Source organism: Eleutherodactylus coqui, chromosome 6, assembly GCF_035609145.1.
Source record: "Eleutherodactylus coqui strain aEleCoq1 chromosome 6, aEleCoq1.hap1, whole genome shotgun sequence".
In the NCBI taxonomy this organism is placed as follows: Eukaryota; Metazoa; Chordata; class Amphibia; order Anura; family Eleutherodactylidae; genus Eleutherodactylus; species Eleutherodactylus coqui.
In genome coordinates, this window is record NC_089842.1 from 126,127,136 (window position 1) to 126,154,842 (window position 27,707).

At 47.2% G+C, this 27,707-nt stretch overlaps 1 protein-coding gene across 3 annotated transcripts in view; it reads left to right on the top strand.

The window, feature by feature from the left end:
- The window catches only part of CCDC88C (coiled-coil domain containing 88C), a 108,795-nt gene that overhangs the window by 16,870 nt on the left and 64,218 nt on the right, over positions 1 to 27,707 (top strand). For 2 of the 3 annotated variants that reach the window (XM_066607552.1, XM_066607554.1), the window contains exons 4-6: positions 25,301 to 25,370; positions 25,478 to 25,536; positions 26,670 to 26,753. In XM_066607552.1, coding sequence (XP_066463649.1) covers positions 25,301 to 25,370; positions 25,478 to 25,536; positions 26,670 to 26,753 — 213 coding nt within the window. Of the gene's footprint in view, positions 1 to 24,118; positions 24,170 to 25,300; positions 25,371 to 25,477; positions 25,537 to 26,669; positions 26,754 to 27,707 lie in introns of those variants that run through there. The other variant, XM_066607555.1, reaches the window with a different exon arrangement.

Here is a 27,707-nt window from a genome sequence, read left to right on the forward strand (position 1 = left end):
GTGAAGCACTGAGCAATTGTCAACCATGATCTGCCTGTCTAAATGCCCATTTAGACACAACAATTAAATCGCTCAAAAGCCCTCTTTTGAGCGATAACCATCGTGTCTAACTGTGCCCATTAGAGATGAGCGAACGCGTTCGTCCGAGCTTGATATTCGTGCGAATATTAGGGTGTTCGGGATGTTCGTTATTCGTAACGAACACCATGCGGTGTTCTGGTTATTTTCACTTCCTTCCCTGAGACGTTAGCGCGCTTTTCTGGCCAATTGAAAGACAGGGAAGGCATTACAACTTCCCCCTGCAACGTTTAAGCCCTATACCACCCCCCTGCTGTGAGTGGCTGGCGAGATCAGGTGTTCGCCTAATATAAAAGTCGGCCCCTCCCGCGGCTCGCCTCAGATGCCGTGTGAGTTAGATGAGGGACAGTGCTGTTTATACCGGAGCTGCTGTAGGGAAAGAATTGGTAGTTAGTGTAGGCTTCAAGACCCCCCAAAGGTCCTTATTAGGGCCACTGATAGCTGTGTGTTGGCTGCTGTTAGCAGTGGCATTTTTTTTTTTCTCAAAATCGGCTCTGCAGAGCGTTGCACCCGGCATTAGGGACAGAAGTGCTGCATAGGCAGGGAGAGTGTTAGGAGTGAGTGTAGCCTTCAAGAACCTCAACGGTCCTTTCTAGGGCCATATTTATCCGTGTGCAGTACTGTCCAGGCTGCTGTTAGCTGTGCTGCATTTTTTTTGGGCTTCTCAAAATCGCCTCTGCAGAGCATTCCACCCTCCATTGATACTGCAGGGAAAGAATTGTATAGGCAGGGCCACAACACAGTTATTATTCATAGAATATACGCAGTGCTGCCTTTTGGTGGAAAAACAAGTGGAAACAAATCTATTTGTCCAGCCTGTGTCCGTCCTTACGGGCGGTGGACACGTGTGAGCTGCGTGAAAAACATTGCTAAATCAGACGCACCCAGCTACGCTTTACTGCTGGCTTCGCCATTTGCTTTCCTTAATTGGGAAAAAAAATACCTGCTCTGCCAGAGTTATAATAACTCTGCTACCCTCACGTTCTGTGACACATAAGCAGGGACACAGCACAGTTATTAAACTTCTCATGTTCATTGAATATACGCAGTGCTGCCTTTTGGTGGGAAAAAACTGAAAACAAATCTATTTGTCCAGCCTCTGTCCGTCCTAACGCCTGTGGACACGTGTGAGCTGCGTGAAAAACATTGCTAAATCATACGCACCCAGCTACGCTTTACTGCTGGCTTCGCCATTTGCTTTCCTTAATTGGGAAAAAAAATACCTGCTCTGCCAGAGTTATAATAACTCTGCTACCCTCACGTTCTGTGACACATAAGCAGGGACACAGCACAGTTATTACACTTCTCATGTTCATTGAATATACGCAGTGCTGCCTTTTGGTGGGAAAAAACTGAAAACAAATCTATTTGTCCAGCCTCTGTCCGTCCTAACGCCTGTGGACACGTGTGAGCTGCGTGAAAAACATTGCTAAATCATACGCACCCAGCTACGCTTTACTGCTGGCTTCGCCATTTGCTTTCCTTAATTGGGAAAAAAAATACCTGCTCTGCCAGAGTTATAATAACTCTGCTACCCTCACGTTCTGTGACACATAAGCAGGGACACAGCACAGTTATTAAACTTCTCATGTTCATTGAATATACGCAGTGCTGCCTTTTGGTGGGAAAAAACTGAAAACAAATCTATTTGTCCAGCCTCTGTCCGTCCTAACGCCTGTGGACACGTGTGAGCTGCGTGAAAAACATTGCTAAATCATACGCACCCAGCTACGCTTTACTGCTGGCTTCGCCATTTGCTTTCCTTAATTGGGAAAAAAAATACCTGCTCTGCCAGAGTTATAATAACTCTGCTACCCTCACGTTCTGTGACACATTAGCAGGGACACAGCACAGTTATTAAACTTAGATTATTCATTCACTAGAGGCAGTGGGGCCTTTCGTTTTCCCAAAAGGGCAAAAATTATATTTGGCCTGCAGTCTTGCGCCAATTTATTTCCTGCATGTTAAATCAAATCACTGGTAATACAGCATGCTGAGGGGTAGGGGTAGGCCTAGAGGACGTGGACGCGGCCGAGGACGCGGAGGGCCAAGTCAGGGTGTGGGCACAGCCCGAGCTCCTGATCCCGGTGTGTCGCAGCCGACTGCTGCGCGATTAGGAGAGAGGCACGTTTCTGGCATCCCCACATTCATCGCCCAATTAATGGGTCCACGCGGGAGACGGTTATTAGAAAATGAGCAGTGTGAGCAGGTCCTGTCCTGGATGGCAGAAAGTGCTTCGAGCAACCTATCGTCAACACGCAGTTCTGCGCCGTCCACTGCTGCAAATCCGAATCCTCTGTCTGCTGCTCCTCCTTCCTCCCAGCCTCCTCACTCCACTACAATGACACCTGCTCAGGAGCGGGAACACTCCCAGGAACTGTTCTCGGGCCCCTGCTTAGATTGGGCAGCAGCGGTTCCTCTCCCACCAGAGGAGTTTATCGTCACTGATGCCCAACCATTCGAAAGTTCCCGGGGTCCGAGGGAAGAGGCTGGGGACTTCCGCCAACTGTCTCAACAACTTTCTGTGGGTGAGGAGGATGATGACGATCAGACACAGTTGTCTTGCAGTGAGGTAGTAGTAAGGGCAGTAAGTCCGAGGGAGCAGCGCACAGAGGATTCGGAGGAAGAGCAGCAGGACGATGAGGTGACTGACCCCACCTGGTGTGCAACGCTTACTCAGGAGGACAGGTCTTCAGAGGGGGAGTCAAGGGCATCAGCAGGGCAGGTTGCAAGAGGCAGTGCGGTGTCCAGGGGTAGAGGCAGGGCCAGACCGAATAATCCACCAAGTGTTTCCCAAAGCGCCCCCTCGCGCCATGCCACCCTGCAGAGGCCGAGGTGCTCTAAGGTCTGGCAGTTTTTCACAGAGACGCCTGACGACCGACGAACAGTGGTGTGCAACCTTTGTTGCGCAAAGCTCAGCCGGGGAGCCAACACCAACAGCCTCACCACCACCACCATGCGCAGACATATGATGGCCAAGCACCCCACAAGGTGGGACGAAGGCCGTTCACCGCCTCCGGTTTGCACCCCTGCCTCTCCCCCTGTGCCCCAACCTGCCACTGAGATGCAACCCCCCTCTCAGGACACAGGCACTACCGCCTCATGGCCTGCACCCACACCCTCATCTCCGCTGTCCTCGGCCCCATCCAGCAGTGTAGTTCAGCGCACCGTTCAGCCGTCGCTTGCGCAAGTGTTCGAGCGCAAGCGCAAGTACGCCGCCACGCACCCGCACGCTCAAACGTTAACCGTCCGCATAGCAAAATTCATCAGCCTTGAGATGCTGCCGTATAGGGTTGTGGAAACTGAGTCCTTCAAAAGTATCATGGAGGCGGCGGCCCCGCGCTACTCAGTTCCCAGTCGCCACTACTTTTCCCGATGTGCCGTCCCAGCCCTGCACGACCACGTCTCCCGCAACATTGTGCGCGCCCTCACCAACGCGGTTACTGCCACGGTCCACTTAACTACGGACACGTGGACAAGCACAGGCGGGCAGGGCCACTACATCTCCCTGACGGCACATTGGGTGAATTTAGTGGAGGCTGGGACAGAGTCAGAGCCTGGGACCGCTCACGTCCTACCCACCCCCAGAATTGCGGGCCCCAGCTCGGTGGTGGTATCTGCGGAGGTGTATGCTTCCTCCACTAAAGCACCCTCCTCCTCCTCCTCCTCCTCCTCCTCTGTCTCGCAATCAAGATGTGTTAGCAGCAGCATGTCGCCAGCAGTCGGTGTCGCGCGGTGTGGCAGCACAGCGGTGGGCAAGCGTCAGCAGGCCGTGCTGAAACTACTCAGCTTAGGCGATAAGAGGCACACGGCCCACGAACTGCTGCAGGGTCTGACACAGCAGACCGACCGCTGGCTTGCGCCGCTGAGCCTCCAACCGGGCATGGTCGTGTGTGACAACGGGCGTAACCTGGTGGCGGCTCTGCAGCTTGGCAGCCTCACGCACGTGCCATGCCTGGCCCACGTCTTTAATTTGGTGGTTCAGCGCTTTCTGAAAAGCTACCCACGCTTGTCAGACCTGCTCGTAAAGGCGCGCCGGCTCTGCGCACATTTCCGCAAGTCCCACACGGACGCTGCCACCCTGCGCACCCTGCAACATCACTTTAAGCTGCCAGTGCACCGACTGCTGTGCGACGTGCCCACACGGTGGAACTCTACGCTCCACATGTTGGCCAGGCTCTATGAACAACGGAGAGCTATAGTCGAATACCAACTCCAACATGGGCGGCGCAGTGGGAGTCAGCCTCCTCAATTCCTTTCAGAAGAGTGGGCCTGGTTGGCAGACATCTGCCATGTCCTTGGTAATTTTGAGGAGTCTACCCAGGTGGTGAGCGGCGATGCTACAATCATTAGCGTCACCATTCCTCTGCTATGCATCTTGAGAAATTCCCTGCAAACCATAAAGGCAGCTGCTTTGCGCTCGGAAACGGGGGCGGGGGAAGACAGTATGCCGCTGGATAGTCAGGGCACCCTCCTGTCTATTTCTCAGCGCGTACAGGAGGAGGAGGAGGAGCATGAGGAGGATGAGGAGGAGGGGGAAGAGACAGCTTGGGCCGCTGCTGACGGTACACCGGCTGATTGCCTGTCATCCTTTCAGCGTGTATGGCCTGAGGAGGAGGAGGAGGAGGAGGAGGAGGATCCTGAAAGTGATCTTCCTAGTGAAGACAGCCATGTGTTGCGTACAGGTACCCTGGCACACATGGCTGACTTCATGTTAGGATGCCTTTCTCGTGACCCTCGCGTTGCACGCATTCTGGCCACTACGGATTACTGGGTGTACACACTGCTCGATCCACGGTATAAGGAGAACCTGCCCACTCTGATTCCCGAAGAGGAAAGGGGTTCGAGAGTGTTGCTATACCACAGGACCCTTGCGGACAAGCTGATGGTAAAATTCCCAGCCGACAGCGCTAGTGGCAGAAGGCGCAGTACCGAGGGCAAGGTAGCAGGGGATGTGCGTAGATCGAGCAGCATGTACATCCCAGGCAGTGCAACAGTCTTTAAGGGCCTGGCCAGCTTTATGGCTCCCCACCAAGACTGTGTCACCGCTCCCCAGTCACGGCTGAGTCGGCGGGAGCACTGTAAAAGGATGGTGAGGGAGTACGTAGCGGATCGCACGACCATCCTTGGTGACGCCTCTGCCCCCTACAACTACTGGGTGTCGAAGCTGGACATGTGGCCTGAACTAGCGCTGTATGCCCTGGAGGTGCTTGCTTGTCCTGCGGCTAGCGTGTTGTCGGAGAGGGTGTTTAGTGCGGCTGGGGGAATCATCACAGATAAGCGTAGCCGCTTGTCAACCGACAGTGCCGACAGGCTAACACTCATCAAGATGAACAAAGGCTGGATTTCCCCAGACTTCTGTTCTCCACCAGCGGACAGCAGCGATACGTAAGCAATACGTAGGCTGCACCCGCGGATGGAAGCTACGTTCTCTCTCACCATCCAAAACGGGGACATTTCTGCTTCATCAATCTGTGTCTAATATTCCTCCTCCTCCTCCTCCTGCTCCTCCTCCTGAAACCTCACGTAATCACGCTGAACGGGCAATTTTTCTTAGGGCCACAAGGCTCACGCAAATAATTTTTCAGAACAATTTTTATAAGTTTCAATGCGCTTAAAAGCATTGGAACTTTAACTTGAACCAATTTTTCGTTACACTGGGCTGCCTCCAGGCCTAGTTACCACTTAAGCCACATTAACCAAAGCGATTAATGGGTTTCACCTGCCCTCTTGGCTGGCCATGGCCAATTTTTGGGATGTACATTAGTACTGTTGATACAGCAATTTTTGTGGGCCCTCGCCTACAGTGTAATCAAATTAATTTTTAGCCCACCTGCATTACAGCTGACGTTACCTCAGCTGTGTTGGGCAATGCAATGGGATATTTCTGTGTACCGCCGGTGGGTTCCAGGGAGCCACCCATGCTGTAGGTGCACACTGAGTTTTTAATACATCTGTACACTTCTAAAGAACCCCAGTCTGACTGGGGCATGCAGTGTGGGCCGAAGCCCACCTGTATTACGCACGACATTACTACCTCAGCTGTGTTGGGCAATGCAATGGGATATTTCTATGTACCGCCGGTGGCTTCCTGGCACCCACCCAGGCAGTGGGTCCACAGGGAGTTTAACCTACATGTGTCCACTTGTAAAGAACCCCAGTCTGACTGGGGCATGCAGTGTGGGCCGAAGCCCACCTGCATTAAGCACGACATTACTACCTCAGCTGTGTTGGGCAATGCAATGGGATATTTCTGTGTACCGCCGGTGGGTTCCAGGGAGCCACCCATGCTGTAGGTGCACACTGAGTTTTTAATACATCTGTACACCTCTAAAGAACCCCAGTCTGACTGGGGCATGCAGTGTGGGCCGAAGCCCACCTGTATTACGCACGACATTACTACCTCAGCTGTGTTGGGCAATGCAATGGGATATTTCTATGTACCGCCGGTGGCTTCCTGGCACCCACCCAGGCAGTGGGTCCACAGGGAGTTTAACCTACATGTGTCCACTTGTAAAGAACCCCAGTCTGACTGGGGCATGCAGTGTGGGCCGAAACCCACCTGCATTAACCCTTTCCAGTCCACTGTGTGACCTGTGAAGACATTAGGGTTTAAGGCTGTACAGCTCCGTTGTTGGTAGACGTCCGTCGGGGTTCTCTTACTGTATATTGCCAGCCTCTCTGCTGTCGGAGCCTATCCTACGTGTCAGCTCATGCAGTACTGGCTTTAGCCAGCATATAGCGCCGTTGTATAACAGCAGAAAAAGAGTAAGCCCCCTAGGAAAACCATATACAAATTGGATTGGAAAGGGTTAAGCACAACATTACTACCTCAGCTGTGTTGGGCAATGCAATGGGATATTTCTGTGTACCGCCGGTGGGTTCCAGGGAGCCACCCATGCTGTGGGTCGACAGGGACTTCACAATAGGGAGTTGTACCTGCCTGTGTCTATGAATTAAAAAGCCCGGTCTGACTGGGGCATGCAGACACCTTGACAGAATGAATAGTGTGTGGCACATAGGTTCCCCATTGCTATGCCCACGTGTGCAGCTCCTGATGGCGGTGGCACAGGATTCTATTTCTCATTGCTTCTGTACAGCATTGTGGGCTATCGCTCCGCCACTTTTAAAGAGGGTCGCTGCCTAGCCGTGCCAACCTCTGCAGTGTGTGCCTGCGGTCCCTCGTCATGGCAGACGCAATTCTAAATAGACATGAGCGTGGTGTGGCATGAGGGCAGCTGAAGGCTGCCCAGGGACACTTTGGTGTGCGCTGTGGGGGGGGAGGGGGGCGGTTGGGCAGCATGTAACCCAGGAGAAGTGTCAGTGGAGTGTCATGCAGGCAGTGATTGTGCTTTGTTGGAGGTAGTGTGGTGCTTAGCAAAGGTATGCCATGCTAATGAGGGCTTTTCAGAAGTAAAAGTTGTTGGGAGGGGGGGGCCCACTCTTGCCGGTATTGTGGCTTAATAGTGGGACCTGTGAACTTGAGATGCAGTCCAACACGTAGCCCCTCGCCTGCCCTATCCGTCACTGTGTCATTCCCATCACTTTCCTGAATTGCCCAGATTTTCACACATGAAAACCTTAGCGAGCATCGGCGAAATACAAAAATGTTCTGGTCGCCCATTGACTTCAATGGGGTTCGTTGTTCGAAACGAACCCTCGAGCATCACGGGAAGTTCGTTCCGAATAACGAACACCCGAACATTTTGGTGTTCGCTCATCTCTAGTGCCCATCTTTCACTGTTTAACCCAAGGACAGTTTTCAGTTCTGCTTGAAAACCATCCTTCAGCAGAACAGCTGATAAGCAGGACAGCATGCTGTGTCTGCTGTCCATGGTGCTGAATTCTCCACAGGGTGCCTGTGACTAAACAATGGAGTGAATTTCAGAGCTTAGACCTCCTGCTGAGTTCTGTAACAGCTCCCAGAAGCTCATTTGAATGCAAATGAAGCAAATAAAGTACTAATAGCAATTAGTGCCTATTAGTACTTTATGCAAAATGGTCGCTGATCTTTCAATTTTTTTGAAAGATATCTGTGTGTGTAAATGGGCCTTAAACAGGCTGCAAGAACGATTACAAACGAGTTAGTGGTGATGCTACTTGCTCGTTCAAATGAGAAGCAGCTTGTGTAAAAGGGGCATAACAGATCTGTAGAAAAATCTTTGCAGCAGTCCTCTTACTAAGGTCCCTTCTATACAAAACAATCATTGTTCAAAAAAATCGTTGTATCATGAGAATTTAAATGATCGTTCAGTGTAAACATGGCCAGCGATTTGTAAGAGAATCTGTTCATTATATGCATGCATAAAAATAGTTTGCTCATTTGCATGTTGCTGCGTGTGAACAGCGATTGTTTAGATATTCACTGCTACAGTGAATGGGAGCAACTAAATGATATGTAAACGTAATTGCGAACGATTCTTCTGCCCCTAGATACAGGCTGTATATGCAAACAATTTATCCATTCGTGTAAAAGGAGCCTAATGTCACGGGCAGGTAAAGGCCCATTTAGACACGATTATCACTCAAAATTCGCTCAACAGCCATTTTTTGAGTGATAATCGCTGTGTCTAAACTCCTGCCCATCGTGCACTATTCGTTCATCTCTGACTTCAAGCCTGAAGTCAGTGATGAGCCTTAATCAGCACTGTGTGCTGAGTTCTCAGCGGGATAGCGCTGATGGTATTCTCTCAGCTGCTATCCTGCTCGGATACCGCTGACAGCTCCGAGAACAAAGGAGCTGAATGCAGATAACAGACCCCCAGCTGTCATCTGCATTCAGCAGGAGCCTTCATTTAGCTACTTAAACAAAGTGATCGCTCAAAGCTGTCTCTCAAACTGCCGTTTGAGCGACTTTTGAGCGATCCTCTTTCAGTGTAAATGGATCCTAATGCCTATATGTAGTTAACACAGGATCCACCATTCACAATATGTGATCAGCTGTGACTTTCTACTCCCCCCCCCCCCCCCCTCTCTGCACAAGTCACAGAACATGTCTAGAACAGTCTCCTATACAAGGCAATGGGTGCCCTCCTGTCCATTGTTTGAATGGCCCATGAAGCTGCTGTAAAGCATCTCTCTCAATGCTGTTAAATGTAGCTCTGCAAAGATGTCCCCATAGTCGTGTAAAGTCAACAGAATAAAAAAATTCTACAATTAGAAAATAAAAACAGATTAGAAAAATGTTTCTCTTTCTGGTTCTAATTAATCCAAAAAACTTGGTGATTACATTCCTTTTAACAAGCCTTGTAACAGGACTGGGTATATAAGCCAGAGTATTCTAGATTCTAATAGGTGGTGCTGTAGAGGCATTGTACCATCTCCTATTTGCATACTGAATTTCCCAGAGGTGCTCACATGGCCTTATAAGTCTCTGCACACCTCCACAAGGAAAAACTATTCCCCTCCCAATCCCCCTTTGGATTGAAGAAGACACAACAGGGGTCCCTTGAAACACTTTCTCTGCACAGTCCCTGAAGAGGGAGCTTGGGTGCTGAAGCAAAAGCTTCGTTATTGCAATTAACCCTCCTCTGCCCAAAAAATTGGAGATTATACAAGCTCAGTTTGGAACTCACAGGTTAGATAGAATGCAGCCTACTTTATCTGTAGTAATAGCCTACTAATTACCAGCACTTGTTTATAATAAGTTTTTGTGCTGATTACTGTTCACTGCTTCAAGGAACTCCTGTGATCTTGTGTATAAAAGTGGTACCCTATTGTTTTGTTCACCAATTGCAGTGTAAAGTATGGAGGTGTTTCTTCTGACCATGATGGCTACATCCACGATTATATATAGATTTCAGTTGCCTTTGCTATTGAGTGACATTTTGGTTCTTTCTACTGACGTGTCTCCCCAAAAATAAGACACTGTCTTATATCAATTCTTGTCTTATAATACTGACCTAGCAGCTGGCATTCAGATCCCTCGCACTGGTCTCTGGCGCTGCTGCAGGCTTCTGTGTAGTCCTGAACGCCAATAGAGCATTTCTTCCTGGTTTCGGGGATTGAATACCCCGCCTCCAAGAAACGATTACTCTGATTGGTTCATCAAGCGCTGCGACGGCCAATCAGAGCCATTCTATGATGTCATTCAATGTGATTTCGGTGGAAAGCTTATATTCCCCCCCCCCCACCCTCCCCTTCTCCCGGATAGGGTGAATTTTTAACCAGTCTGCTTTTTTTACCTAAAAAATATATGGAAATGATAACTTTATTTTTCAAAAGCAGTACAACAATTCATACTTATAAGAGCTCAATACCATTTTCATTGTAATAAAAGAAATTAATAGCGCTCTGTTTGCCCCAGTTGATGGGGTGAATCTTCCTCCGGGGTAGTGCTCCATGGTTTAATGTCTGGCTTGGATCCCTATCAGAATAGTTGCGCTAAAAGAGGAGGGTCCTGTTTGTCTTGATTCTAATGGGATTATCTGTCAGGTCAGGCAGACAATGGCAGCTTGGCCTCTGTACATTTACACATGAGCGAGTCCTGGAAGTCTGCTTCTTCAACTGGTGGAGCAGCATATGGTGGCACTGTGCAGATGTTTTTCTTTTGTTCAGTTTTTAGCAGACAACAGATCTTTGTGATGAGGTTCTTGATGCCCACATTGTGCCCCAGCGGTGCAGGCTGCAGTGTGTCAGCAGTGGCTGCCAGTGATATATGCTATGAACTGCCAGTTTTTGTTGGAGTCAAACCACAAAGTCCAATGCGTCCTACTAACGAGCAGATCGTGATAGGAGTATTAGGCCAAGTAGACGCATCACGTGATTCCGAGCAGCATTTAAACGGGAAAACTGTCAGCCGCTGTCTGCATGTTAGGTGGGGACACCTGCTGCTCCCTCCGGCTGGGATCTCCTGGGATCTCCGGCATCAGCGACTTCTTGGCCTTTGCTGAACTGCTGCCTGGAAAAAAAGGAATTCTGATATACAGTATTACAAAAATTCAGCAAATCTAAGGGAGTCGACTTCCCTTATATTTCCTCTCCAGTTCTATCTCCAGATACAAATTATTGCAAGTATTATCTGCATTCATCTCATGGCAAGGAAATCGTTAAACCCATTATAATCCTAAGGGTTCCTAAGTAGGCCCCCTTGGTCTCCCGGAGGGGGATTGCTGGTCAGATGTGTCTAGATTATTTAGTCCAAGTTAGGAGATGTGAGCGAGATCCATAGCAATTATTAACCCTTTCCAATCCATTTTTCCTGCCACCCGCACACTCCCCAGCTCTTATTTGGGTGGGAAAGCTCATTGTGGATGCCTTGGAATTACTCAACAGAAACACATAAAAATGACCTGTAAGGCTGCTCTCACACATGCGTTCAGAAAACGCTGGTCGAAATCTAGGCATCTTACTGTGACTTTGAGTGGCGGTTTTCAATGCATTGTGATAGGTGATGAGGTGCATTAAAAAGCACTAAATCGTGAATAAAATAGAACGGACAGCAATCAAAAATCATGGCATTAAAAACGCCATGGGGATGCAAAGCAAGCGTGGGTCTGCGAAGCCCTATTGAAATCAATGGGAGCCTTGTACCACAGTTAGCGAGGTATTCGAAAAGCCACGCTAATTGTGGCTTTCGGACTGCTGCGCTAAAAAGTGTCCAGTATGAGAGCGGCCTTATGGTTTTTATTTGCATTTTTTGAAAATTAAATGTGAGTTCTGAGTGTTTCACATCAGGAAGATCATTTGTAATAATCCTGTAATTCTATGTAGATAATAGGACTATATTCATTTCCAATTTCTCTAATGATCTATTGGATTGATATCCCTGTAATACAGAGGCATCCTATAACTGCATACAATGTGTATAGCACATGTTTCTAACAGTATGCAGAATAGTGTCCAACATCGGATCACTGTACTGTATACTGTTAGAAACATGTGCTGGACGTCACCCGACATAGGCGCTATGCAGGGAAAACTTAATGTCCGACAAGGGGCGACACTGGATTGGAAAGAGTTAAAATGTGCATACTTTTCTGGTGCAGGTAACATCACCTTAATGAAGGCTGCCTGTCCACGGGCATTGCGGTATCCCGCGGCGGAAAGCTGCCACCCAGGAGCAGGAGCCGGCAGACAAATCTGACAGGCTCACAGCGGAGAATCGCGACAATTCGCAGCATGCTGCGATTTGCCGGCCACAAGCGGAGAATCGCTATGCTTTTTCGCTAGTGGACAGGGGAGCTGCTGCGCTTTCCAAAGCAACGCTATGGAAAGCGTGCACTGCGTTCCCTGCGGACAGATTATCGACGCGGGGAATGCAATGCAAAAATGCCCGCGGACAGGCAGCCTTACAGTAAAAAGAGGACTTGGTGGCTGCCCTCCACACAATGTCCCTCCCAAGAGCCTTGGGTTGATTGCTTAAGATCTCACCATTCATTAAAGAAGGGACACTGGGGCCCCATGGTATCTGAATGGTCTGGCCTCTATGATGTGCTTGACCAGACTTTGCTACATGCAACCCACGTGGTCACACAGGGCACTGGCCACCAGCTTGTAGGGGGACACCAGGTGGATGTACACTGAGGGCAGCCGCCCCCCATAGGTCCACCTGACCAGATGATGATCTTCTGTCTGCCGACTCTTGCGAAGCTACATTAATCACCATCCTGTTTCTGTCTCCTCATTTCTAATGTTCTGAGGTGCTGCTGTCAGCCCTTTTGGTACCCCTGCAACACAATTGCTTACCTCTGCTACTGTATGAGCTTTGTTCTGGTGCTGTATTTGTTATGATGGTGATGGTTCTGGTATTGTATGTGTGTACTGAGGTTGGTTCATGCTGTATTTGTTATGAGATGGGCTCCAGAATCTATGTACTGAGGTTGGTTCATGCTGTATTTGTTATGAGATGGGCTCCAGAATCTATGTACTGAGGTTGATGCTGTTTTTTTAATGTTATTAGCTTTGGTTCTGGTGCTGTTTGTATCCACTGAGCTGCTGTAGTGTGGGCACGCTGCCATGTTTGCTGCATTACAAAAATAGATAAATATATAATAATTTTAACCTTTAACAGCAAGGATGTAGGGGAGGGGGCATGCTGAAAAATTCTCACAAGATGCCATGTATCCTAAGGCCAGCCCTGCTGATGTCTATACTTTTTATCATACTGGGCGGACAGGATGATGCGTGTATAATGTGATTGGACCCATTAGGTGGAAATTGACCTATTTTTTTATTTGTCCCTCTAAGACCCTTTCCTTCTTTTTACTGACTAATATTTCATGTAAATTTGAGAAAGCTGAGGTCACAAGGGTTAACGCTGCATTATATTAAATCCAACTGTATTTGTGGAGGACTCAGTCTGGTAGCGGCCCCTGGGGCCCATCTATTATTAATATTGATCCACATTTACTGATTGCTTCTATGCTGGAGTCATTAATTAGTCCAAGTGATTACAAATGGAAATGTGAAGTCAAAGCAGGTTGGGCGACAGCAACGCCTACCGCGTCTCATACTTGCTGTACTGTGCTGGCCTGTGGTCACAGCATCGCCTGTTGCCCCCGGACTGCACATACTTAAAGGGCTCTTACTCCTGTACCTGAGGTGTAACTTCAGCCGTGTTCCTCATCTTGTAGACAATGGCAGTTCCTCTCCATAGCAGTCTGATAATTACATGTGATTAGCTGGGGTGGGAGGGATTCGCCCATTAGCCGCCATGTACACAGATTATTGGCCCCAGATCCCTATAGAAACTGGTGTGTATTGTACACACTCTGGGTGAAGTGCCGTCACATTAGTCTTATTATGTTGTTAAGTATTGCAGCATAAATTCCTGGTGGATGCCTGAGTAGTCTCTTTAAGCTGTCAATTACACAACATCCCTCTTCAACGGCGACTGATCTTGTAGTTGCACTACATGCAAAGGCCCATTTACACGGAACGATGATTGCTCAAAAATTGCTCAAACGACAGTTTCAGTGACCACTTCTGTGGGGCCAACATGTTAGCGTTAATGGTTTCAATTCAATGAGTGCTGGTATATTGTCCTGGGGTAGTGCTGACCACGTGGTATGGTATACTGTTCTGGGCTAGCGTTGACCACGTGGTTTGGTACACTGTTCTGGCCTAGCGTTGACCACGTGGTTTGGTATACTGTTCTGGGCTAGCATTGACCACGTGGTTTGGTACACTGTTCTCAGCTAGCGTTGACCACGTGGTTTGGTACACTGTTCTGGCCTAGCGTTGACCACGTGGTTTGGTACACTGTTCTGGCCTAGCGTTGACCACGTGGTTTGGTACACTGTTCTGGCCTAGCGTTGACCACGTGGTTTGGTACACTGTTCTGGCCTAGCGTTGACCACGTGGTTTGGTACACTGTTCTGGCCTAGCGTTGACCACGTGGTTTGGTACACTGTTCTGGCCTAGCGTTGACCACGTGGTTTGGTACACTGTTCTGGCCTAGCGTTGACCACGTGGTTTGGTACACTGTTCTGGCCTAGCGTTGACCACGTGGTTTGGTACACTGTTCTGGCCTAGCGTTGACCACGTGGTTTGGTACACTGTTCTGGCCTAGCGTTGACCACGTGGTTTGGTACACTGTTCTGGCCTAGCGTTGACCACGTGGTTTGGTACACTGTTCTGGCCTAGCGTTGACCACGTGGTTTGGTACACTGTTCTGGCCTAGCGTTGACCACGTGGTTTGGTACACTGTTCTGGCCTAGCGTTGACCACGTGGTTTGGTACACTGTTCTGGCCTAGCGTTGACCACGTGGTGTGGTACACTGTTCTGGCCTAGCGTTGACCACGTGGTTTGCTATACTGTTCTGGCCTAGCGTTGACCACGTGGTTTGCTATACTGTTCTGGCCTAGCGTTGACCACGTGGTTTGCTATACTGTTCTGGCCTAGCGTTGACCACGTGGTTTGCTATACTGTTCTGGCCTAGCGTTGACCACGTGGTTTGCTATACGCTCTTGGGGTAGTGTTGATAAATCCCGATTCCACAAAGCAATGACTATGATTGGTTCTTCGAACACTACATTGATTGGCTGAACCTCGGTGTTTAAAGGTCAAAACACAGACATCATGTTGTGGGGGCGGGATTTATGATTTGGCCACTGGCTGTGATTGGCTGAACCGCCCACACAGTCATCCTGTGCGGGCAGCTGAGAACTGTGGGAACCGCTTTGGGTTTCTAGAAAGCAGCAGGAAGGAGCTGCACTGAGCTGGTTGGGTAAGTGGCACAGCTGATCTGGAAAAGCGTTGTAAAAATGCAGCAATTGCATTTTTACGACCTTTTTCACACCCCCAATGCATTCCTGGGGTAGGGCTTATATTTCAAGCCTCTCGAAAATCTAAAAAATCATGCTAGGGCTTATTTTCTGGATAGGTCTTATTTTGGGGGGAACACTGTATAAACTGTGTAAAATATTAGTGTGATTAATAGTGTGAATGATTGATTATAATGCAGAGAATCGCTAAAGTAACTATTCTTCCCGCAACACGTGTTTGAAAAACCATGAAAAATCGGTACCATAAGAACTACACCACAGATTTCCATAGCATTCCACTAAATGCTAAAATGGTAAACAATGCACACTGCAAATACAATATCTAAGTGGGTGCTAACGTGATTCGCAGTGTTTCACAGGCAAAGCAGGAACAAATCTACAACAAAAGCCGCATGATTTGTTGCATATTTGCCGCTCTGGATTCCCCTAAGATTTCTTGTAGAATTTTTGCTCAGCTATTTTGTTGTGTGAACCTATCCTGACTACAGTGAACGATTGGGGACTAGGTGGTATGTCCTGGTCTCTGCTCCTGGGGATGGTGTTGTGTAGTGTGGCACAGGTCCACCAACACTAAGTAGCTCCAGGAGTCAGGAAGGGAGGTGGAGGGGGAAGGGGTTAACAGCAAAATTTAGGTTTATTGTAGCTTAGGTGGCATTCAGGGTGATATTTTCTTTACAGTCATTTTCCATCATCCCAGTTTACAGGTGGTGACTGAAGATACTGTTGCTGGTATTCTTGTATCTTGATGCCACCGGAAGCTAGGGGTTTGACAGGGGGAACGTCCCTGTCACACCTAGGTCCCAATTTGGGTCAAGGCTTGAAGGTGCTACCAGCGTGTGCATAAATATTTGCCGGCCCTACAGGCTTAGGATGAAGGTCACTTTGGCACTTGGGGTAACATTATGAGCTGTAAATGCTGCTGCCGCCTCTCTGGTGGGCGGTACCCTGCTGATAGTTGGTGCTGCCGAAGACGCTCCTGGGCGTGCAGTCCTGAGGACCGCACTTTACTGATGAAACACGCCCCCAGCCAATCACAAGCTGGGGGTGTGAGTTGTTTTTGGTTTTTTTTGACAGTGCTGTATTATGTCGCCAACCCTAACTTCCGGTGGTAACATAATACAATAATACTACCGTTGCTTATAAAACAAATTTTAAAAAATCTTGTACTATTTATCCAGGTTTTCCACTTGGGAAGACTCTTATAACATTGTATTTGGGATTTTGCTCCTTCCTCAGACTTTTTCTGTACTTGTTGATGCACCTCATTTTATGCTCTTCTTTCTCAAGCTTCTGGAAAAGTTGCTCTATGCTGCTGAGAGGACCCAAGAGCTGAGAGGCTAAGAAGTGGCACTACATAATGCTAAGAAACTGAGGTTGTTCTATCTCTCTATATTAAACTCTCTGATCCTCTAGTCACCAACTCCAATATATTGTGTTTCCCTGATAATAAAACACTGTCTTATATAAATTTTTCCCCCAAAAACAGGCACAGTGTCTTATTTTCGAGGAGTGTCTTAATACTCACCTCGCAGGTGCAGTCCCCGTGCCTCTCACTGCTCTCCATGCGCATCAGCATTCTTCTTTGTCATCCTCAGCGGTGACCGAGCATTCTCTTCCTTGTAACGTGGGTTGAATACCTCTCCTCCAGTAAGAGAATTCTGTGATTGGCTTAGGACCTCAGCCTGAGCCAATCACAGCCATTCAGTGATGTCATTCATCATATATATTCGTCATTATATTTCAAGCCCCCCTTTTTCCCAAAAAAATTCGGAATAGGTCTTATTTTTGGGGAAACACAGTAGACCTCTATTCAGCCCCTACAAAGAGGATATTAATCCTTTTCAATCCAATTTCCCTCCCACCCACACACTTCCCAGCTCTTATTTATTTTGGATGGGAAAGCACCTTGTGGATTCCTTGGAATTGCTAAAAAAAAAACCACATAAAATAATCTGGCATGATGATTTTCTTTTTTTAAATTAAATGTGAGTTATAAGAAGATTAACCCTTAAAAGTGACAACGCTGGGTCACTACATACACAGCGGAATTCAGTGTAGATTTTTCTGTGTGGATTACACCTCTAGAAACCACAGCAGAAATCTGTAGCTGAGCTGTGGATTTCTGAAGCTGCTATACAGGTGTAGCGCAGATTCACATGCGGACGTGCCCTTTTCAGTGGCCAAATCCGCTTGCGGAATTCCCAATGCGGAGACGTCACAGACTGTGTGCTAAGATGTGACCTGGCAACCCCCCCCCCCCCCCCACACTGAGATTTGAAATTTTGCACATGGAAAAACTCTGCACCATATAGAGTACGGCATGGGTTCCCATTGAAAGTAATGAGATATGGATTTGCAGTGGAATTTGAGCAGAATGTGCATGGATTCTGCAGTAAAAATCCGCGGTGTGAAAATCCACTACTGTTAAACCGCTACATCTAAGCTTATCATGAGATACTGTCTGCTGAGCTGCTGTACCTAAGCCTATTATGTGTGATACTCTCCATGTAAACTCCATGCAGCGAGTATCTTGGCCTCATCCATAGTTCCAGTTTATTCCTGGTAGCAACAGTCTCATATGAATATGTTGTTATTCATGTTGTCTCATCACGGCGGGTCTGATCAGAGCTGTCGTTTCATCATCTCCCCTGGCACCGCTGCCTGTCAGCCCCTCTGCGGCTTTGCATTGAGGGCTGATAATTGCCAGGACAGTGGTAGCTGGTTAATCTTTCATGAATACTGGTAATAGCAGCCGTCAGTTCACAGCTGTCCCTGCAACAGATGGTGCAAGAGACAAGCTGATCTGGGGGTGCAGCTGTCATGTGTCACTCCTCATCAGGGGTGCAGGGTCTGATTTAGGGTGGGGGCTGCAGGTAATAGGAGGTCTGATAACTAGATGAATATCGTACAGAATTGGTTTGATATATGTAGTGATAGAAGCCTGAATCTGAAGAGGGTTAAGGAGAACGTCCCTTTTAAAAAGTAAGGAACAGTTGATTAGAATATTTAGTTCTGTTTACTTGGGATGTATTTAGAGAGATGTTTTTCAGGAGGCGTGCTTGGTTATATTGTACCCGGTGATTATAGTATATAATTGTTACATTGTCTTGAGTCCGGTTCTTTATTCTTCCTGTACGGTGTTATAGTCCGGTTTTATAATTGAAGGAACAGGATCTGGATTTTGTAGGGTACAGACTCTTGTATATGAGACGAGATGGGAAATTGTGCCAGGATTTCCTTGTATGAAGAAAAGTGGTTTAATTACAGCTTCATTCCATAAGACTGATTTAACACCAAACCCTTCGGTTTGGGCAGGATCACTGAGGATGGGGTGTCAGTCCTTAAAGCATAAAAACCTTATTCGTATCAGAACCCCTTTAACAGCCATTGTTCCCTGGTCTGCCTAATGGACACAGGGAACCCACGATTTTTGACGTGCTAAAGCATAAAAACCTAATACTTACCTTTTTTTCCTGTTGTTGCTGTGCAGCGGGGTCATCTCCCAGCAGGCTCTTCTTCCTCCGACGAGCCGCCCCCCTCCGGGATTGCGCGCAGGCGCAGAAGACAGGTGCCCTCTGACAGGAGTCAGGACGGGCCGCCTCTCCACTGCACACGCGCAGACCTCGGAGTTCAGCCAGGACGGACGGACCACCCACAGCAAGCACTGCTTGTGACGTGACGCTCGTCCGTTCACCTTGGAAGTGGCTGACGGACGGAGCAGAGCAGGAAGCGGTCATTTTGACCGCTCCAGCTCTGCTTCAAGAAGCAAAAGAAGAAGATGCCCGATGGAGGGGACATGCCTGACGATCGGTCCTGGCCAGGCAGAAAACAGCTGGATGCATAAGACAAGCGGGGACACCCCGCGTGTCTTCTGCATCCTCCGCTATGAGCGCTCGACTGTATAACAGCCGGGCGCTTGGAGTGGGGAACAGCTGGATGCAGAAGACAAATACAAACCAGAATACTGCTGTGTGAAAGTGGCGTCTATGAACTGTGTCTTTTCAACACACTATAATACCCCTATTACTCCATCACATCCTGACTTCTGCCGCTACATTTAGGCCGTGTTCACATGCCCATGTGCAAGTTGCGTAGTATAAAATGTGCACTGTGCAATGTTCCTGCACCCCATGCACTGCATGTCTTGCTCTCGTCGGTGCAAACAGACAATCATAGGGCATTGAGCTGTCTGTGAAATACATGGACAACACATCCCAAAATACGGCCATGTGAATGGCCCTTACTGCGATATTCCATATGGCTGTGTGCAAGGGCGTAACTAAAGGCTCAAGGGCTCAGGTGCAAAAGTTCAGCTTAGGGCACCCCCCTCCACCTGTGCCTATACCTAAATCACGCTGCATAAGGCCGCCTGCAGACGGGGGCGGGTCTAATCCGGCGGCGAGAATTGCAGGGAGGAGCGCATACTCACCCGCGCCTGGCGGCCCCGGCTCTTTCATGTGCATGCGCAGACCGGAGCCGGCAGCCGGGTGAGTGACGTTTCTGTGCGAGGCTCTGCGAGCCCCGCACAGAAATGGGACATGACGCGGTTTGTTTGCCGCGCGACATTTCGCGCAGCCAAACCGCGGCCGTCTGCATAGGAGTGCGTATTGTAATGCACTCCTATGCAGGCTTTCAGTGGCGGAAATCCCGTGGATAATCCCGCCGCGGGATTTCCGCCCGTGTGCAGGAAGCCTAAAGCTGCAAAATGAATTTACATACATGAGCTATCCCCTTGGCATAAGCTTTCCAAACATGACTCATTGGCTCATTTTTAATTGCATAAAAATGTGTTTGTAGCCCACTTGGCCGCTCTCGCACATGCGCTTTTTACTTCGATTAAAAACGCCAAGGTAATTGCAGTATAATGCTCCCATTGATTTCAATGGGACCTCACAGACCTGTGCTTGAACACCGCGTTTTCTAACGCTGTGATTTTTCAAGTGCTGTCTGCTCTATCACAATGATGAGATGTGTTTATAAGCGCTGCCGAATGCAGTAACCTGTGTTCGAAAATGCTGATAAAAATTGTGGTATAACGCAGCGATCAAAATCGTAGTGTTTTCCCGGTGCCGTGTGTGAGAGTAGCCTTAGGCTGTGCTCATGTTTTTTCTTGTATTTTTGAACCACAATTAAAAAAAACACATTAAAAAGCTGCAGGCGGTGTTCAAAAACTACAGACGTTTTTAAGAAACTGCATACACTATAAAAAAGAGCATGTTTTTTGATACATTTTTTTGATTGTGTGCAATTGTATACAGGGGATGCCCAGATTATATCAGCAAGCTCCATATCACTATATACAGTGATCTTGACCATGCTGGTGTAAGGCTGTTTTCACATCTGTGTTAGGTTTCCCTCCAGCTGGAGGTTCCAACGGACCCAATCATAGTCAATGGGGTCCGTCCAACGCTGTTTGGTTCTGTCCAGAAACAGAGCTGTTTAGCCGCGGGGATTCCTCTTTCCTGCTCCCAGAATGGAGCAGAAAAGTGGAATCCCCAATGCAGGTGTAAAACCACGCTAAGGGCTCATGCCCACACCCATATGTAAAATGCCACAGCTTTTTACACGTTTCCAGCCACGCGTGCTTCTAACAGAGACCGCATATGGCACTGCGCGTGCCCATAGATTTTTTTTTTTTCTTCTTTTAAATTCCTCACTCTGTTCAGAGCGGAGATGCATATGGAAACACCGCATATACGCAATCTATTGCGTATGGACATTGTATCATACGCAGCCCATACAAGGGTATAAGGCTCCCACTGCGTACGTACGCAGAGAAATGGAGTATGCTGCAATTTATTTCTCTTGCGTATCTACACACCTGTGTGCATGGAACAATGAAAGTCCGTTGACTTTCATTGACTCCATTGACTGTGTATTACTCGGCAGTGCAACGCATGCGTGATACGCGGTGAAAACAGTCGTGTGTATGAGTCCTTACCAGGGTATCTCCTGTATATAATTATATATGTACAATTGGTATAAGTTATACATCCCCTGTATATAATGATATACCAGGGTATACCTGCATGGTTGATATCACTACATACAGGGATGTATAACTTATACCAGTAGTGCATATATAATTATATACAGAAGATACCCAGGTTATACACAATGCTGCATATCGCTATATACAGGATGTATATGCCCTGTATAAAATGATATGGAGCATGTTTTATAATCTGGGTATCTTCTGTATATAATTTATATATGTACAGATTGTATAATTTATACCAGCTATACATACAAGATAACGTGCTGTACATGCCTCGTTGCACTGCATGTACTGTACCTTCGCTCTACCCCTCCACTCCCTGACTCTGTTAGTGCACTCCCGGCTGGACCAATCATAACTGCAGTCTCTCAGTGGGAGGAGCATGCGTTTGGGAAAGCTGCAGCCGGCTCCCCAAGTACCTGCACGCGGGCTCTGCTGCCTGCACTGTACAGCCTCGCCGCCTCTTCTCCCCTCCTCCTCCTTCTTTCCACAATCGCACAGTCCGCTGCACCAATCACACAGCCGGCAGTGCAACCAGTGGGTAATGCACTCAATTTGCATTTTGTACATGGCAGAGGGGCCTCTGTGCCCCCTCAGCGCAGGGGCCCAGGTCGCAATTGCAACCCCTGGCTGTGTGGACTTTCACTGTGTATCTATGTTTCTGACCTCCTACAAGACCAACATATACCCTGCTCCTTCCACTATGTAACTGTCTGTCACCTCCCACACGGTCAGCTCACGTCTTTCCTGAAATAATCGGTGCTGCTGTGGGAAACTGTTCACTCATTTGGGAACATTCTACGTCAGAATGTAGAGGTCTCCATGTGTACATTACTTGGGGTTTCTACGATGTTGTAATATTGAGCAAATGTCATTCAGGCCGGAGCTTGTCGCCTGGAGCTGCCCCATTGTGCTCTCTTGGCATCAAATCCATGACTTAACCTGTGCAAAAGGTCTTTGTTTAACCCTTTGTGCGTTCGGTTATGTTCACCTGTATTGAAGATTTACAGCCTGTTTCAGTCACAAAACGTGGAGTTTTCTATGACCGTCTGCTTATTGCTCCATAAGATGCATACAGACTGCCATTAACCGCACCTGTATTTTACCATTCGATTCATAGGGATGGCATGGGGGAGTTTATATTCCTTGCAATCCTTCTGAGTGTATGGGATTGCACGGGGTTAGCAAGCATAGCTGCTTTTTCCCCAAAACAGCACTACACCTGTCCGCAGATGGTGTGGGATAGTACAGTTTAGCCCCATCTGCTCTAAAGAAGATGACCTGCAATTCCAGACCCAACCAATAGACAGCTGGGGCTCTTTCTGTGTGTTAAAATAAACAACTTTTTTAAAATGATGATTTCTGTAAAAAAAATACATATTTGGCACCGTGGCAATCGCAAAGTCCCACAGAGTAAAGTTAATTCATTTACTTTCTGTGAATGGTAAAAAGGAATATAGAGAACAATTCCAGAACTGCTGACACCTTTTTGTATTCAACCCCCCCCCCCCCCACCCCTTCCATAAATATGAATAAATATGTACCGAAGATTTTCAATACATTTGGCTAAAAAATGCCCTCAAACAGCTACTCCAATGGGAAAATAAAGTTATGGCTCTCAGAATGTGGTCGGAGACTTGCTCTTTGAGCTTAAATAGATGGACGTGTTTTAGCCCCGTTATGCGGCCATGAAAATCACGGCTGTACTGTATACCGGGATGACACACAACCATTCATGTCAATGGATTCGTTTCCACTATCGGGATTCCCGCACGTTACTACTACATGCCAGAAAAGATGGACACAATGGATAATTCTTTTTAGTACATTTGCCAAACTTAGGCACATTTTACAACAAAGTCTAGGCAAAGTCAGATTAGTAAAGAAGATCAGACCGCACAGAAGACCAACAGCAGGTAGTATAACTACTTTCTCTGGTCCCAGGACAAAGGTTTGTCTTGAAACCAGAGGGGCGCTTTAAGTGAAAGTAATGTAATGTGATGTTGCTGCACTGATTCCTTACGGGGATGGACTTTGGTACAGGCGATAGCTTCTATTTATTTTAGGGGGATGGGCTTTAAAAAAAAAGTCAATGTTGTAAAACTGGTTCCTGCGGCGCCAAATGTGACAAAGGCGCTGCCGTGATTGTGTGACTGCAGCAGGAGAACATCGTCAAGCGGTGACCCTAACTCCACTACAGAAATAGCGAGACTTCAGCCCTGCTGCCTCCCATCTGGACAGCCGGGTGTTAATGATATATATTTCTTTAATCCTGAATTTTGTAATCTGTCAAAAGTCTGCTTGATAATGTGGAATCTCTTAGAAAACTGGTGGCTGAACTCCAGACGTCTTTATTACAGTTTGTTGGGCTGCACATTTCTTATAGGTCAGGTTTACACACTCAGGTAGTAGTAAAATAGGGCTCTGGTTGCTGGGTGGTGACCACTTTCACACAAGTGTTTTCTCACTGCTATTAGCAGCGAGAAACCGTTGCCAGAAAATTGCAACCACGTAAAGCATTGGATTCCAATGCGTTCATTTACATGGGTGATTTTTGCCGCGAAAAAAAATCGCGACAAAAAATCGCCAACAATTTTCAGCCACGATTTTTCCTTGTCAAAAGATGACCTAGCTTTTGATGAAAATTGCATCGAGCTCCCATAAATTCCTATGTAAGCTGAAAAAAAAAGGGGGGAGAGAGAGGGAGTTTACCTGCGTCGGCGCTCATTAAAGAAGACAGCTGGCTCTATTTAGCCATTTATGATAAATAGAGCCATTCTGCTGACCGCCACTGCAGCGTCCTTTTCACGTGATGTGACTGTGTGAATTTTTGGACGCGATGCGTGAAAACGCATCACTTGTGTGGTAGGGGCCTTACAGTACCAGTTGGGGTTGTCACCCACAAAATTCTCAGTGGCATTTCTTTCTGCAATTTTACCTTCCATTTTTCAACAGCTTTGTTACTGTGTCAGTCTTTACTGCAGTTCTGTCATTCTTATTATGAACCAGGAAGCCCAAGATGAACAGAAGAGCTATATTCCTCTATCAGATAGAAATGCTTAATGGCTCAGGGAAAACATTTTAAAAGGAATACAAGTCTAAGGAGTGAGAACAACCCCAGACAATAGTGGCATTTTTTACTTTTGTTTTTCACTGTATTTTGTAAACCTAAAAAAGGAAGAAAAAAAAAAGTGGATTTATTTTCCATTAATAACCACCATTGAATCTGGTGGAGTTGGTCGCTGTAGCTGGGGGCTGTTTGGAGTTTGGGCCACTGTGCTGCCGGGTTTGCTGTGAATGGGTTAACAGGGCGGTTGGATGACCTCATGCTGGTTTTGTTCCTTTCAGCGTTTATTTAACGCTCTTTCTCTGCCACTGCTTTTTTTTTTATTTTTTATTCCGTTTCTCCTTTTATATTCAGGCGTCTCCATTGGCTGTGACTAATTTCTTAGGAGTTGTGGGTACTGGAATGTGGGACTCCTCAATTCCAATGACGTGTGTGTAGGAAGCGAGGAAGGGGGGTGGTTGTCATTGTGCCCATGGTGATCAGACCATATTTGTTCTGGAGCCACTATTTCATCACTGTGAACCTGATATGTCTACACTGGGCTATGGTCTGAGGATGCCTACCATGGGTATAAACCAGGCAATAGGCCCTTAGCCCATAAAAAGCAGTTGGTAGTGGTTCTACATAATTTGGTTTCCTCCCCCATGATTTTTGGTAAAATAGCCATGGTTTTGCAGAGATGGAGAAAATTGTGGCAAAAAGCATGCATCAAAAATTAGTCTTCTAAGTACACCCTAATAGGGCTGCATGCATGAGACCAATCCAGTCAAGGTGACTGCTGCAGCATGGCCTCTCTGTAATACATTTGCAATGCAAAAGGTAAAATCTATAGCAAAATTATGTTGTAAAATTGCGGATACATTTTGATATATTTAAATGAAAGAAAATACAGAAAGTTTTAAAGAAGTTTTTGGTTTTTTTTTTTCCAGGAAGTTCTGCAGCAGCTGATTGTGATGACTTTGCCCAATGTTCTACTGATCAGTAAAGACCCTCTGACAGGTTTGTGATCCTATGACTGCAACTTTTTTAACCAAAATACTTTATAGAAGTGCTGCCGTCTTGTATTTTGTACATGGAAGACAATGTTCTGTTTGTCTTTCCTGCAGGGAGAAGCATGGAGGAGATGAAGAAGATCCTCCTGTTGATGTTGGGCTGTGCCGTGCAGGTGAGTTCCGCTTTATATACATACATTCCTCTTTACATACAGGCAGTGTTGTCTATGCCGAGCTGGGATTACTGTCGTGTTAATGGTTCGTAGCGTGTGATGATGAGACATCACTGGATTAGAATCGACGTGTTCCAGCAGAACGGTTCTGTAGCCTCTAGCGTTGGGAAAATCCGCACTGTCAAGGTCAATAATTAGCTGAGATCACCAACAATGTGGCGGGGGATTAGAATCAGTATGGCTGCCTTACTTCACCTGCATCATGTTCATTCCTGTCATCGCTGTTAAATCCACCGCCAGCGGTGGCATCTCCAGCGCTAAATTATAGATTATGACATCATGTCTTCATTGTATATATTTCTGGTAAAGCTGGGTTGCAACCAATATGACCGCCATTACAATTCGAACACAGGAGGGCCTCTTTCATTCCCGTACCACTGAATACCATTTACAAAGTTATTCCTACCTGCTCTCATTTTACTGGCAGATGTGTCTTTCAGGAAACTAGGAAAGCTGGGTTATAAGCAGTATTACAGAATGCTAAGAATTGTCATCCAGCTCCCCCATACCCATGAATAGCATTTCTCCTTAGTGATTCTTCCCCTGCTCTCTTATCACAGTGGAAATGGGTAAAATTTTCCTCTTTGGGTACTACTGTAGTAAAGTTAGTTGGCAACCAATATTGCGTTTATTATAGTTCTCACAAGGGTTCTCTTCTATGATTTCTATACCCTTAAATAGTTCTCCAAAAACTCACCTAGTTATCCCTTACTCCCATAATGCTGCATGGTCAGGACAAAGTCCAGGAAAGTTGGGTGACCCCCCCCCCCCCCCTCTATGGGAGCTATAATAAATAGTTTACTAGTTTTTTTTCCCCAAAAGGCAAAGCTGTCTGTCATATAAGAATGGGAAGCATCACTAAGTTATTCAGGGATATAGGAAAGGCAGATGACGACTTCTGTGGGAGTTGTAGTGGAGGCCATACTGGTTGGCACCCAGTTTTCCCAGTATCCTGCGTCTGGTTACACAGGACATATAAGTATTGTAGAATAACCAGACAGATTCGCCAGTCAGGATACTGGAAAAGGTGAGCTGAAAGCAGTTTATGTAACTTGTCTTATTGTTCTCTCCAGTGTGACAGGAAAGAGGAGTATATCGAGAAGATCAAGCAGCTGGATATCGAGACGCAGGAGGGAATTGTATCGCACATCCAGGAGGTAATGCTCGTGCTGGCCGTTAATTATTCATTGTGTTAACGAGTTGCCCTGGAGACAGAACTGTGATGTGAGTTGACCTGGAGGAACAGATAGTACCAGATAATACATCTCTCACCCTACCACCACCTATATTATATCATCATAACATACATAAGGTGGTGGTACAGTCACTGGTGGCATATGACTAGACTGGCACAGTTAGGTGGAACTTGCTGCCAATAATGCCCACACTCAGTCACTCATCAGCTTATCGAAGTCCTTTAGTCATGGTCGGTCACGTTATTATAAATGTTATTTGACTGTGTCTTGGTTACATTTGTTGTAGGAAAACTTCTGTAAGAGGGTCAGGAACTCATTGGAGTGACCCATAATCCTTTAAACGATACCCCACTCAAGGATGGTGCAGTGACTCTTGTGGAATTGGCAAGCCATAACTTAAAGAGCAGGTTAATCCGTTTTATGCAACGGGCACACAGTTATAGTCTCTCACAGAGTGCACAAACTTGATAGTTACATAGTATAATGGCACGGTTGTCAGTAGTAACCCAACAGTGTCTATATACAGCTTGCAATGTAGCTTCAGCAGGCGACTGCTACTAGTAAAAGGGCACTCTCTACCCCCTGTACAAAATACAGCTCACGGTGGGCGGTTACAGGGCTTAGCATGCTGGCTGGGTCACAGTCACCAAATAAACTCAGGCTATCTGGCTTGGGCCTACCCATGTTACAGTCTCTAGCAGAAAGTGGTATGAAACCAGTTGTGATATCCAGGGTGATTTCTAGTCCTGGATGAATCACTCTCTCAAACAGACCCAGTCACAGTGCAAGTGGAGCTATCTTGGTTTCCTCCATCACACAAATATTCAAGGGTCGGTAGGGTACCTTAGGGAGAGCACCTAGAAGGTGTGTGAGGAGACTTGTAAGTCCATGCATGCTCCTCTGGGGAAAAATATG